This window comes from Mytilus californianus, unplaced genomic scaffold (assembly GCF_021869535.1).
Source record: "Mytilus californianus isolate M0D057914Y unplaced genomic scaffold, xbMytCali1.0.p SCAF_9, whole genome shotgun sequence".
Lineage (NCBI taxonomy): Eukaryota > Metazoa > Mollusca > Bivalvia > Mytilida > Mytilidae > Mytilus > Mytilus californianus.
Window position 1 is genome coordinate 54,119,837 of NW_026262745.1, and position 15,308 is coordinate 54,135,144.

General features: G+C 31.5%; 1 protein-coding gene across 2 annotated transcripts; it reads left to right on the forward strand.

The window, feature by feature from the left end:
- The first annotated feature begins 208 nt into the window (after positions 1-208).
- LOC127715731 (delta-like protein C) lies at positions 209-15,005 on the forward strand. Of its 2 annotated transcripts, XM_052221891.1 has the most exons (5): positions 209-371; positions 6,662-6,766; positions 9,007-9,091; positions 12,833-12,889; positions 14,408-14,999. In XM_052221891.1, the coding sequence occupies exons 1-4, from the start codon at positions 290-292 to the stop codon at positions 12,885-12,887; spliced, it is 327 nt and encodes a 108-aa protein (XP_052077851.1). In that variant the 5' UTR covers positions 209-289; the 3' UTR covers positions 12,888-12,889; positions 14,408-14,999. The 2 variants fall into 2 exon arrangements, with proteins under 2 accessions (XP_052077851.1, XP_052077852.1); XM_052221892.1 differs by lacking the exon at positions 12,833-12,889 and having other exon boundaries at positions 14,408-15,005.
- The last annotated feature ends 303 nt before the right edge of the window (positions 15,006-15,308 follow it).

Genomic DNA, 15,308 nt, shown 5'->3' on the forward strand with positions numbered 1-15,308 from the left:
TTGCAAAAGTGGCAACTTTTTATTTCAGAATATTAAAAAGTAATTAAACGCCACACTGCACGAAATCATTATAAAATCACTATTGGACTACCAAAAACTTCTCGAAATGACGACGTTACCACCTTCGTGTATCTTTCGGCTAATGAAATGGGTCTTCATGTTGTTTGTTTGCGACTCGCCCAACCTTGCCTCCAAGTAAACATACAAAAACAGATCAAGTAAGATATTAACATAGTCGAGCTAACTTCTTTTTAAGTAAAGGGTAAAACTTCAGAAAACAAAAATCATAATGAAAAGTGTCAATGCAGCCTTGTGTTTTACAATAATATTTGTCATCATTTCTGGAGGAGGTGGAGAAATGGGATCCGATCGTAAGTATGGGCTTTTATTTCACATCAATCAATAATTTGTTTAGACTTTGGGACAATATGGTGCTTGACACATTATTTAGGAAAAAGGAACAATGAGAATTTTTCAGAAAAAGTACATATAACTTTACAACACCGGTTATAACTTGACTTCATATTTTCAATTAAATTACTACAGTTAGGCCAAGCATAACATATACTTTTTTGTTTACCCCAATTCCGCGTTTCCTAGTAAACTATAATTAAGTTTACGCGGTCCAAATGAAAATTTCTAAAGTCTACTCGAATAACATGCGTTTTCTAGGTTTAGCTAGCTATAAAACCAGGTTTATTCCACCTTTTCTACATAAGGAAATGCCTGTACCAAGTCAGGAAGATGACAGTTGTTTTCCATTCGTTTGATATGTTTGAGCTTTTGATTTTTGTCATTTGAGACTTTCCGTTTTGAATTGGAGTTCGGTATTTTTGTTATTTTATTCTTTTCTTTATGTCCAGTTAGTCAGAAGTTAACGGGCGTTTACCACATATTTCGCACTTTTTCGTTTTTTTTCTTGAAATATTCACTTCAAAGTAAAAGCGCGTTTACTTTGAGTGTTAAGCATTTGTAAAAATAATAAATTAATAAACTACATTTTTTTGTTTTAGTAACGTTTTTGTTATTTGTATACTGTAACAGTATTTTAAAAGTATTTCTTTCCGATTCTCGTGAAACTTTAACTTTGATTAATAAAAAATAAATTTCCATAAAATTAAACATGTTTTCATTATTTCAAATGGCTTATTCATCTCTTGCGAATGAAAACTAGATAAAGTATCTCTTCAAAAAACTATTTTATTATTGAAAATTATTCCAAAACAAAATACTGCACCCATGTTTGCAAATTAAGTTGCATGTGTGGTAAACAGTCATTACAATAGATTTTACAGAGCAATGTTTCAAGACTTCAAATAAATAAAGGCGATTGTAGTTTACCGATGTTCAAATCTTGTAAATCTATAAAGAAGAGAAGAATTATTTTAACAAAATCAGACTGTGGGAATCACATGCACTCAAAGGGTACGTCGACAGGGTAAGCATATCCTGATGATACTTAAACAAAATATAATAGTCTCTCGTTGACACTGTCGTATTTCAGTATTAACCTCCATCAGGAACGCTCAAAAACAACACTTGAAAGCCTATAATGTATAAGACCCAGGGAAGTGTACGATTACTGTCAAATGTAATCGATTATTTTTGAAGGATTTTTGATTTTCGTATGTAATCGATTGCAATAATGGAATTAAAATTACATTATTTTTCGATTACTGTCAATTACATGATACAAAATTATAAAGAAAGTTAATTTAGAACTTTACAAAAAAAACAGCATATAAAGCATAGTTTCCTAATGTTCTGTCGACAAAAAATTGTGTTTTTTTAGATGGAAGCTCTTACCGTGGTTTCGAAATATTTAAAAAAAAAATGAGATTTTGGTTTTCATCAACATGAGTGAGTGGTGATAAATTTCTTGCAATGACATGGACCATTGCATCAATCAATTCTTTATATTTTATTTCATTCGTTCTATGTTTTGCAATTTTTTTCTGTCATACTGATTTCATTGTCTTTACTCATTATTAACAGGTATATTTGAATATGATTCATTACAATGTTGGAAGTTTCCTCTGAAAAAAGATATAAAAAAGTAGAACAACTTGCAAATTTTAAAGATGGAAATTTAAAATTTATAATTACAAGCATAAATTTGTCATTTTGTTTTAATAATCTCTCTAATTACAAGTTATTAAAACTGCCAATGGATTAAAATTCATAACCTAGGGCAATATTATGTAAATCTCACACTTAATTAGACATAATTGAAATCAAAACAAAGTCAGCATCTCATTGATTATAATTCTTTGATCATCTGGACCCGTATGCATAGAACATCTTAATGTAAGTGTTCTTTAAACTTATATTTCACTAAGAATTCCCTTAGTTAAGTAAAATTCTTAAGTCGTATGCATAAAATTACTTAAGTCATCACTTAACTAAGGAATACTTAAATCGGAACCTTTCTCTAATTGTCGTATGCTATATGTTACCTCATCGCATGTACTCATCCGTGCAAAAGTTTGTTGTTATTATTTTCATTGATTGAACAATACATAATTGTATAAAGAACTGGGGTTAAATTGATGTTGGTGTGTAAAACAACTTACAAATACGTAACCAACTAAAATAACCAAACAAATTGGCGTATAAGAGAAAAGGTTGTTTTGGTTGTCGAGCGTGGGAAGAAAAAAATATTGATAATGCAAAACTCCTCCCTTCCGTTACTTAAGGAGAGATGAAAGGGGATTGGAAGGAAATTGATTGATTTATCGATGTTTGCTTAAAGTCCAGTACAAATTAACAATAGATAATATAAGTGGATCTTGTAAAAGACGCTTTTCGGGATGAAGGTCAAGAAACTTTGGACTACCACTGGAGAATGAAGGTATATTGGATAGAGACAGATATTCTCCCTTGCAACAGCTCACTACGGACCCCAAAGAGTTGCTGTAGGTGTTTTAAACGTGCAGTGTATGGCACTATCTCTACACGGATTTACACATTGGATTTAATTCCCCATTCTGACCGATGTGGTTGCGTACTTATACATCTCGCACGGCCAAACGAAAGCAGTCCCGTTTTGGCAAGGATTTTACTGACGAAAATAGACCAAAGTTACCATATTTCTAGTCGCCACTCACCCTTAGGGGTGCAAAAAATAACAAATATATAACAATATAATAAGAAAAACAAAATCCATGAGGAGAGATTCTTAAGAGATCCAAATGAAGCGGGACAACTTATGCATGGCGTGATAAATGTAAAATATCAAAAGACAGATTCTTAAGAGATCCAAAAGAAGTGGGACAATATATGCATGACGTGATAAATGTAAAATATCAAAAGAGAGATTCGTAAGAGATCCAAAAGAAGTGGGACAACTTATGCATGGCGTGATAAATGTAAAATATCAAAAGATTCCGAGTTATCCACATGCAGTTTATTCTTTACAGCAAACAAAATTCAATCACACGAGGAGTCGCTGAATGGAAACCCTACATTATCTTGTAGCAAACCATCCAGCCTAATAATGGTATAGGCTAGTAAAAAAATCTACGTCATCATATTTATTAAACAGATTTGTTCCATCTCTAAGGCACCGCCCATTCTTTCGTGGGTGATGCTCGATGGAAGGGTATTATGTTTATTTTCTAGAAACAACAATATATTTTTTAACTCTAACAATACATGATAAAGATTTTTTTTTTATTTCGATTTAAATAAACTTTTTTATCACTTCCCTTTTACAACAATAAAAAGGGGGTATGATCATTTTCCATTAATTCATATCAAAACAGGGGCATTTTTCAAAAGTCCTTCAATCTTTTACCAAAACACACATTATTAGATTCATATGTTAACTGTTAGGCATTATCAATATCTTTGCGTATTTCCGAATACTTCGCTTGAGAGTTATTACGCCAAAAGATGACTCAAAACTGCATGCATTCATGCTAGGTTTTAGGAAAATTTGAGCAATTATCCAAATCTGGCGAGAAGGACTTTCTTAACCAAAACCAACATTTTATTGGAAGTTAAAAACTTAAATTTCTTTCAGATACATCATAATTTATTTAGGTTAAAGTCTTCCTTCTGTGCAAAATTTGCAATATTTTCGTTAACAGCAACATATCACTGAATATATAAGCATATACAAAACATTATTGAATACGAGTTAAGTATCATGAATTATATATCATATATATAGACTTCGAATTCCACTGAGTAGGTCTTAAAACGTTTTGATTTCGTCCCAGACAGCGAAACAAATTCAGGGGAAGTTTGCCCAATATATGCAGAAAAAAAAACCAATATAATTGAAAATTAAACCGATGTCCCCAAGAAAACACGATTTTGCATACCTAAAGATCCTCATCGCTTTTCCTTCATACTGTTTTGTACTAACAGTTACAATCGATATCAGGCGGTGTATTGTATCAATCTAACATTTGATGTTATTTGTGTAAGCAGACACGAACAAATAAAAAAAAATAAAAAAAAAATGCATGAATTCCATGCGTGTTAAAACTTTGAGTACGTTTCGGAATACACACTAACGAGATTGCGAAATAATCTCTTGATTTCCTTATGTAGAAAATGGTGGATTAAACCTGGTTTTAAACCTAGCTAAACCTCTCACTTATATGACAGTGGCATAAAATTCCATTTTATTGACAACAATGTGTGAACAAAACAAACAGACATAAAAAGTAAAAATGTCAAAAATAGGGTTACAGCAGTCAACATTGTGTTATAATCTTAATCACTATAAAAACAAACAAGTATGCCAACAAAGAAAAACAACAACAAAATGGCATATAGACAAAGCATATACGCAAAAATGAAATACAAAAATACAAAAAATAACCATAGCATAATAACTCTATATAGATAGATGAAAGCTGAAGTGAACATGGTCTGAATATTCTCCGGATTGAACTTGTTATTCTAATTTACCTTTTTGTAAATTAGGTTATGTTTCATCTTCAACGTTATCTCCTGAAGTTAAAGTGTCTAAAAAATATAGATAATGCCTTGGTTAAGTACAATGATTACGGTAATCTATTTAAATCAAAGGTACAATAGGTTTCCTTCTTAAACAGTTGGATAGTAACCAGTAACATTTTTCTAAAATGGAAATTAAACTGGAGTGTGACCCTTTTCCCATAGCTGTGTTTAGAAACAGTTACCCTGTAACCTGCATTAGCTGTCTAAATGAGAAACTATATTCTATATAAGAATTCTGATTTTTTCAAGGTTTGACGATTATGAAGATAATATTTGACTGGAAAAAGGTTAAAAGATTGTAATTTACTGGTGTTAACAACATGTTACTAAATACAATTCATTAAAATATACACATGCATATGCATGATTTATAAAAACAAAAGCTACAATATCATTTACCAGTATAGTTATATGAAAAGAGAGGCAAAGGATACCAAAGGGACATTCAAATTCATCAGTCGAAAATAAACTGACAACGCCATGACTAAAAACGAAAAAGACAAACATACAAACAACAGTACACAAAACACAACATAGAAAACCAAAAACTGAGGAACAGGAACCCCACCAAAAACTGGGGGTGATCTAAGGTGTTCTGGAAGGATAAGCTTATCCTGCTCCACATGTGACACCCGTAAAGTTGCTCATGTAAGTACAAACCCGGTTTTAAGTCTAATTCGGTAGGCCAAATTCGGGAAAAGGGAAAAGAATTGTAGTTACGACAATTGGAACATATCCGTTGTCATCTGTGAAACAGATATTCTATAACGGTTAACCAACTCGTGATTGCGTCCGTAAAATTTACGAAGGAACGATTTAAACTTCACCACTTGGAAATCTTGGTTTGATAGCTTCCTTGTGAGCAGCAACCCTCTCTCAAGGAATTCATGACAGGAAATACAAGCCCAGGAATATCATATCAACTGGGAGATGTATATTCCGTATGCAGGCGCTGCTGGAATGTTGTTACATATAAATGGAAAGTTCACAATTGGGAAGCTGCAATCATCTCTTTTGTCGTAAAGTTTTGTTTTCAACCAACTATCATTGCCAATTTCTAGATGTAAGTCAAGATATGAGGCAGGTTTAACTGTATCTGTTGTATCCTTTATCTCAAGTTCGATGGGATAGATGCGTTCAACATAGTCACCAAATTCTGAATTATTTAGTGAGAGAACATCATTTATATAGCTGAAAGTGAAATTAAAGGAAATTGCTAACTTCTTTTCTTTCTTCCGAAGAAGTTCCTGTATGAGATCAGCCTCATTTAAATAAAGGAATAAGTTAGCAAGAAGAGGAGCACAGTTGGTTCCCATGGGAATGCCAATTGTTTGTTGAAAAACACGTCCTCCAAACGGAACAAATAAAGTCAGTTTCAGAGATTTTTTTGTTTGAATCAGAATGATTTTGTATAAAGTATGATGTGTCCCTCCCTAAGACAAGAAACTGTTATCTACGTAGGCTGTTCATTTGTATGCAAAAAACACAGGACCAACTCTTTCAATTTATCTTTTATATAGAAAAAATTAAAATGGTTGATAGTTGCAATCAATTTTGAATGTGAAAAAAGAATGCTGATTTTGATTCTGATTGCCATGAGACTATCTTCACTAATGAGTAAAAGACTAACAAAGGAAATTTGAACATTTATAATTAGTTGATTGATTGGTTTATTACACTTATCTAGCATGCAGCCCTAATCCATGCAAAAATGGTGGAACCTGTTCTGTAAATAATTCTGCAAACAATGCTGTGTGTTCATGTCCTACGGAGTATGAAGGAATCACATGTGGTAAGTTACTTCGTTTTTGTGAATAAATTTTCAAGACCATAACTGCTTAGAACTAACGTAAATTACTTTGTTCTTATACTTTCTAATTTAATAAACAAGGTGTAGGGTAAAAGAATTTTGATTTTCAGTTGTTAATGTTATATAAATGTAAACTTTTTGACATCTAGACTACATCTTCTATTTATGAACTGGAAATGTAAGACAATTGTCAATGGGACAGCAAATTGACAATATATACTCATTAAAGATAGAAAATGTAGTGAAATAGAGGTAATCATATGCCCTTTATGCAAGTCTAAAATCAAATGGCAAGGTCAAAATGTCTTCAACAGTACTCTCGATTTATTGCGGAAGTGTTTGCTTATTACTTTAAACAGAATATCACGAAGAAGTTTAAATGAATGCATAGTTTCATACCAACAGGTAAAGTTCTCTGAGCATAATTGGTAAAACTGCGATTATTTTGTGATACTGTATTGTACGCTGTTAAAGGGGCATTAGCAACGAGATATAAAAAAATGATTTGTTTTTGTTCAATTATCAATGAAAGTGAAATAGTGAAATGCTAATTCGCTTTTAGGAGCCAGTTTGGTTCAAATTTGTCAAAATAAGCTATTGTTCATATACTTTCTAATTTTATTTCTTTATATTTTATGCAGGAAATATAAATTAGGCGGATAAAATGTTATGTTTTTTAAATAACTTTGGGTGATGTATTTTTCTAGGTAAGGTAGTGATTTGGTTAAGTTTGATAAGGTGAAAATTTAGTATGTCTGAACCTGACATACTTAAGTATAGATCTCCTCAACATAGATTGTCCATAGTTTTAGTCAGAGCTAATAAAATATTTTTGAGATAGAGCAGGAGCGATTTTTTATTTTAATTTATTGTCTACAAAAAAATAAATGTGTTCTCGGGCAGGTTAACTACAACTTTTATTAGAATTTTTCAACTGCACTACTTAGGTAATGTCGGGGCCTTTTATAGCCGATCATATAGTATTGGTTTTTCTCATTGTTGAAGACCGTACGGTTGCCTATAATTGCTTATATCCTCTTCATTTGAACTTTGGTGAATAGTTGTCTCATTGGCAATCATACCTCATCTCCTTATTTTTATAAGAAACATTGCTGATGAATTACTCACTTAGAAGTAAAAAATTCGACATCATTCAATCTGTATTCATTTTACCTTCAATTTAACTCCTTAGCTAGAGATGGGTTACGCATAAATTAGGCGTATTCAGCTATTAAAAGAAAGATAATGTCAACATTGAAAGTGAAACAAGTGTAAACCATTTGGTTGACTGTTTCGATGAACAAAGACTATTTCTTATACAGGTAAAAACGATGATAAACATATTTCATAAACCTATAATATGAAATCAAACAGACCTAGAAAAATCCATTTTCACGTGTTCGCTATCTATCTGTATCTATATTTATGTTCATATCGGGTTAAATGCCCGTCGGCAGTGTTCGGAGGCCACCTCGATAGTTAATAAGATTGCGTCAAGACTAAAATACACTCGAAATGCTGATACATATTATCGAGCCCATGCATCGTAAATTGTTTATTTTAGATTTTTCATAATTTGGGTATGTTAGTATGTTATAAATCAAATATGAGAATTTGAGTCAAATTGGTGAACAGAAATTTGACAGCTAATGCCAATTCAATTAACATGAACTTATGTTTTAGTTATTAGCTATAACGTTATATAAGAGCTCAGTGATTTTCAGGACTGATTTGTATTCAACTTTGTTTTCTGTTCTTGTTCGATATTCCACAAACTCAAGAGAGGTAAGAGAATACATTATATAACCCTGCAACATGTTCATGCCCTATTTCTAGATCAGAGAACATTGTCAGGTTGCTGTTTTTGTGATATCTTATTGGGTTTGTTTTTGGATTTCATACGGGGAATTTGCTATTAATGACAGATTTTTATAGCCTCTGTTCAATCTATACCGTTAATATTTAGATTCGCTGCGGTATTTTGGAGATTGACATATTGTTGAGGCGCCTGTTATTTATTGGAACCAAGTAATGAACCTATATGTATTTGGTGTTGTTTGATTTTTGTCTAATTTCGTATTCCCTTCATCTTTTATTTCTTCGCAGTAAACATAAAACAATAAAAGTTTGCAATTTTAAAGCGGATAATCATTCTATCTTGTATTGAATTTTTAAATATAAAATAAATATATGTATAACGTTATTAACTATATATCTTTCAGCACTCTCAAAAGCTGGAAGCACAGCACCCCCAAAAGCTGGAAGCCCATCATCCCAAAAAGCTGGAAGCACAGCACTCTCAGATGGGTAAAATTTATTTTCTTATCAGTCAACATATTAAAATGTCAAGACATCTGTTAAAAGAAAAAAATAGTTTTATTTTCATTGTTGTAATTTGAGCTCGCTGTTACCTTGTGTTAGGATAGCACTTAAGAAGTTGAAAAAATAATATATTATTGCAAGTGTTATCTTCCACCTTTCACAGTTTTTCTGCAAAAGGTGGGAAAATAAAAAAAAATGGGAACCATTTGAACAATTAACTTTCAATTTAAAAATTTCGTCATTGTATGTTGCCATGGTAATTGTTCAATGTAAAATTGTTTTTTATTTTCTGAACACCTTGTGCCTTAGTGTAGAAAAATAAAGAATATGTATGGTAACTTTTCAATTTGTACTTATGTTTGGACATAATAAGGCCTTACTACCCACACTCATTTGTAACTTTACAGTGAAGAAATGCTATTAGAGAATTTTAAGTTTCAAACGAAACTTACGTTAGTTAACGCAAGTAACTTAGGCTTATAATTATACGGACTTATAAGGCATAATATAAATTGTGGTTGTCTCCCTTCGCCGGTTTTTGCATTTCAGATTTCAGTCAGATAGTTATAATATTGTTTTAATTCTAAAATAACATTCATGTATCAGGCACGGACCATTCGATTTTCGGGGGTGTGGGGTGGGTGCTTTGAATTTAAAATGAAGATATTTCTGGTCCTGATTTTGACTGAATGAAATTGATTTCACAGTTAGCCAGCACCTTGAGTTAAAAAAGGCCTAAATTTTGCTCATAAGATAATTTTCAAAACAAAATTTCCGCATCAAAATCCCTGTCTTGGGAGGGGCCTCGATCAAATTTGAAATAAACAGGCAGGACTATCGAATTTATGATGAAACAAATTTTGGAAGAACATTTAGAAAATAACACATTTATAGACCCCACTATACCAAAATATAAATACAAATAGGTCTGTATGGTCGGCGTTCTATCGAACTGACAGAAAGGAGTTCAACTACGTGACTATAACTCATAAGGTCGGGTCAAGTAGGATAAACGGTACTGTAGTTCCATCGGAAGAACAGAGGAGTAAACCGGTTTATCTTAAGAAGTAAATCGGTTTATATGTGTACATAAGTTGACAGACTAACAGGTCGACAGGTTGATACTAAAAAGGTTGACAGGTTGAGTTGTGTGCTGGACTTGCAAAGAGAATGGCTGAATTTATTAATGATCTTGATTAAGAACAAGATGTTCCTACGGTTGCAGAATAAGGCCATGCGAGATTTCTTTTTATTTCGTTCTTACAAGATAAAATTGTCAAGATTTAAAAACCTTTTCAGTCCATTTTTCAATTTACAGTCCATGGGGTAAATTAAGATTGGACGAGTCATTTTCATTTTTTGATACCAAGTCGTGTAGTTAAGTGATCAGCAAAAACTTAAACAGACTCAACTGATATTATTACAGCAAGAACTGTGATCTGAAAATTGGACTGTAAAAACTGAAAAATCTAAATATTTTTTTTTCAGTCATTTAAACATGTTTAAGCCTTTTCAGTTCGATTTGGCCGTTTCAGTTTGATTATTGGTCACTTGTGTCATGTTTTACGTCGTCACTACAAAAACATCTTTGTGCATCAAGTTTCATAAATTTAGAATAAAAACGAGTTTAATAACTTTTAACTTTTGTCTCATGGTTATATGACTTGAAACACAATAATTGTTAGATACATCGAGGAAAAAAGATATACTGAACAAAAATGAAATATTATCTATAAAAAAATTTAAAAAAAGTTATGACTCAGAAAAGAAAATGAACTCAAAAGCCAACTAAAAATGTCAAAAGTCAGGGTCATCACTTATGGAATTTTGCGCATCAATTTCAGTTGATCACAAGAAAGTCAAATATTGTTCGTAATACTCGGTAGTTTGCCTGCATACCATGCAAGCTAGCTTATCGTGTACTACAGATAAAAAGTAACCGTTGGTATAGTTTACTCAGTGGTTGTACCAGGGGTGAGGGGTCTGTGATTCGATCCTACTTTTTTTTTGAAAATTAGAAAAATTACGTGAAAATTACGGAAAAGTAAACAACAATTGTTTTTTTCTTTTATTATGGAACCCCTCTTTTTTGGAATGTCTTGATCCGCCCCCGTTACTAATCTACCACTTCAGAACCACGATTTTGCTATATATCCAAGTTTGTTGTTGTCTGGATTATCATGAAGCAGAAATAGTCTGATAGCTACCCGAATTAAAACAATAGAAATTGAACTCTCACTATAGGAAACGTATGTCGTATATTTGAATTTGAATGTATCTTTCTTAAAGTTATTTTAAATACACTAAATTATGATTTCTTGCTATTGATGTATTACTCTTAACTTTAAAATACTATAACATCTTTTCCTTTGATTGAAAGAAATTCAAATGCATTTGTCAGAAACTAATACAAAGGGTAATTTCAGAGCTAGGTAAGTCTTTACTTTGGGACCTCCTTTGAGCAGATACACGGATTTACCAATCAAATATGCTGCTTCATTCAGCTTTGATTATCGCTTATGCCTAGTTTGGCAATATTTAAGGCAATGCAACAGGAAAAAAATATAAAGATGACCATTTCCGAAACCCTACTCGACATACACAGGCACTTGTCTCAGAAAAAAAAATCCTATATACCTTTATAGTAAATACGATGATTGTGGTAAAAGGGGCGGATCCAATAATCTTAGAATCAAATAACGCTTCGTTGACATAATGGTTAAGATATTATTACCCATTTTGCGTCATTTGATACCGTATCTCGCCTTGGATAACTTTCATTTCGCCTTGGAATTTCTTTTTGCCGACACGCCGACTTTTTCTCTTCCCGCGATAGCATTCTTTTTTTAAGATTAATTACCTTTCCCCAGCGATATTAATAGTAACACAATGCTACCTTCAATCCCTCTGCCTGTCCGTCGGTGCGTCCGTTCGTAACACCCCTGTTGACACTCTTGAATCTGCGCCCTTCAAGGGATTCTAAACATGGCAAATTTATCACACCGCGATATGTTTTTTCACTTGATATAATGCACTTTCCAGGTAAAACTTTTCAAACTGCTTTTCTTAATAGATCATTTTTAATGGCACACACGACACAGATCATTCATTTAAAAAAAGTAAAGCTGAGTTATCAATAAGACAAAAAAATCATGTTTGGTATTCTCACAAATATTTACAAAAGCCCTTAATCATGTTAATGGCACTCAAATAAAATAACCCCCAAAACGTTCTGATAATCAAATAATCCGGGTATTTTAATATGCCTAATATTAGAAAAACATTACAACCTACATGTATATATTTACCTAAATTACTGAACTTGTGTCCTTAATCTACGAAAATAGGAAAAATGGTTAACTGTATATCATTCAAAAATTACCTGTGTCCACTGCGAACAAAATTTGCCTTTTCGTATGTTCAGATATAAGACTAGACTGTGTAAACTCTCGCTCGTGATCTGTGCTGTTTTAAATAGATTTGAACTAAATGGAGAAAGGGAGACAAACACGATTTTACAACGACCAAGTTAGGTGTATTACGTACGTCAAAATATACGATTTTTGTTTAATTTACAAGTTCAATGGTCAACGGGAGATAATAATATTTTTTTTTTGAAATAGTAAGGTGTATTACGTTTAAGTAAGTCAAAAACCTAAAATTCTCTATCAAGACCCAAAATGTATGTTGCATTTCTTTATTTTCTTATCCAACCTTTTTTTTCAGGAAAATTTGTGGTATAGTTGTTGGTTGTTTACTTTTTGTTATTATGCTGCTGTAAAGGTAAATAGAATAGAAAAAAAAAAGAAATTGCAAATGTTGTTTGTTGGTCTCCTAATCTTCATACTATTTAATGGACATTTATATATTTATTTGTCAACTTACCAGAGAGGGTGTAATTAGTTTCTGCTATCAGAACATACATCTGTTGAAAATTTTAAATAATAATTAAGTTCCTCTTATGAACTTGCTTTAAGTTTTTAAGTTTATTCCATTAATGAAAAAAAAGATATGAGCAACAACCGTGCCAAATAGATACATGTATTTTCCAACAATATGTCTTAAATAAAGATGTTGCTGTGAGTAAAATATTGTTTGATGGGAAGTGAGTTTCTCATACTTAATTCCAAAAATTGTTGTACCAAACGACAATTTTAAGTAGAATTTAAAATTTCGACATGTTTCTGGAACCATAGTAACTGTCATTCCTGCATTATATTGTGCACAGTAGATATTATATCATTAAAAACCTAATCTTGAAACGATTGAAGAATCTGTCATTTAATAATTCAAGGGACAACATTATTACTATATCATATCTCGTTCGTTCTGTTAACATAGACAGCAGTAGTTTATCGATGTTCAAATCTAATAAATCGATAACAAGGGAACCAACAAAAATTGAGAAAATCGCATGGACTCCCAAAAGTGCGATACTGCGTTTTTGTTGTGTTTTTGTTGTGTCGTAGTTCTCCTCTTATATTTGATGTGTATCCCTCAGTTTTAGTTTGTAACCCGGACTTGTTTTTTTCTCAATCGATTTATGAATTTCGAACAGCGATTTACTACTATTGCCTTTATTTATGGTAAGCGTCTGCAGTTTTGAAACAAGGAAAATCCGTCATTAGATATGTGTTTTTCGATAATTTTAATCAGCAATCAGCTTTTAAATTTGGTAAAGCCAAAGTTGTATTTTAAATTTTACCGAAATATGTGACATAACTAATTTACAGTTCCTTGACCTTAAGTAATTGTGTAAGAAATTATGATAATTATACATATTATACGGAAATTCCACTCTATTTTATTTCTATTTTAAAATATTATTACCATGGCTATATAAATCTTTTTTATATAATTATAAGTACACTAGAATAAGTCGGGGCAAAAATATGGACCATATTAACAAAATTATTACATAGCAACTAAACTCTTGTTCAATTCAGCTTTTTCTGTATTTTAAATGCGTATAAAAGTTGTATTTATATTACCAGGGCAACGTCACTAGCATTGTGCATGTCGATTTTGACGAAATACAAAGTCAAATGGTTTAATGAATTGGTAATATCATAGATAAATTGAAAACCATGATTGGTTACAGAAAATAAATATTACTTGTAATTAGTAATTACGTCAAGTAAATTCTTTCTTAAGGAGTGAATACTTGTACACTTCCTTCATGCTAAAAACTCAAACATCTCGTTTTGTAATACATGTAAACATTCACACTTAAATTAAATTAGACTTGAAAGACAATTGGAAGCATTTCTTTTTTTGTCATTTTTAAACTTTATGTTCCAGGAGCCGTTGAACACAGAGAAAAATTAAAAGATAGCAAGTGCAAGATTACGACTTCTAAATGAACTGTAGTGTTTATATTTTTTTCTCTCCTATGTCATGAAATGAAGTATAAAGTAATTGTTTTGTGTAACATTTGTAGTGATTTTATTTGTATTTTCTCTAGTGTAATCAACCACACTATAAAGTAGATGTTATGTGTAACATTCTTGTTATTTTATTTGTATTTTCTCTAGTGTTATCAACCACATTATAAAGTAAATGTTATGTGTAACATTCTTAGTTATTTTATTTGTATTTTCTCTAGTGTTATCAACCACATTGTAAAGTAGATGTTATGTGTAACATTCTTAGTTATTTTATTTGTTTTTTCTCTAGTGTTATCACCTGCATTATAAAGTAGATGTTTTGTGTAAAATTCTTAGTGATTTTATTTGTATTTTCTTAGTGTAATCAACCACATTATAAAGTAGATGTTTTGTGTAACATATTTGTATTTTTTTCTATGATATCAAATGAATTATTAAGTAATAGATATGCGTATTCCTTTTAGTAATTATATTTGTATTTTCTCCCATGTCATCAAATAAATTATAAACTTCCTGTAATGTGTAATCTTCTTATTATTAGCTGCCTTAGCTTTTAGTTGTAGTTAGACTAATTTCTACCTTATGTATTCTTAAATTCTTCCAATTTCGTCATGTTGGGACCCTTTATAGCTGAATATACGGTTTAAGTTTAGCTCATTGTTGAAAGCCGTATGGTGACCTATAGTTCCTAAATAAATCCACGTCATTTTGAATCTGTTGTATAGTTATCTTATTTGACATCATACCACATCTCCTTATTTTATTTTACTTCGAGACGGTATATTAAATCTTAAATCTAACAGATGTGAAAACTC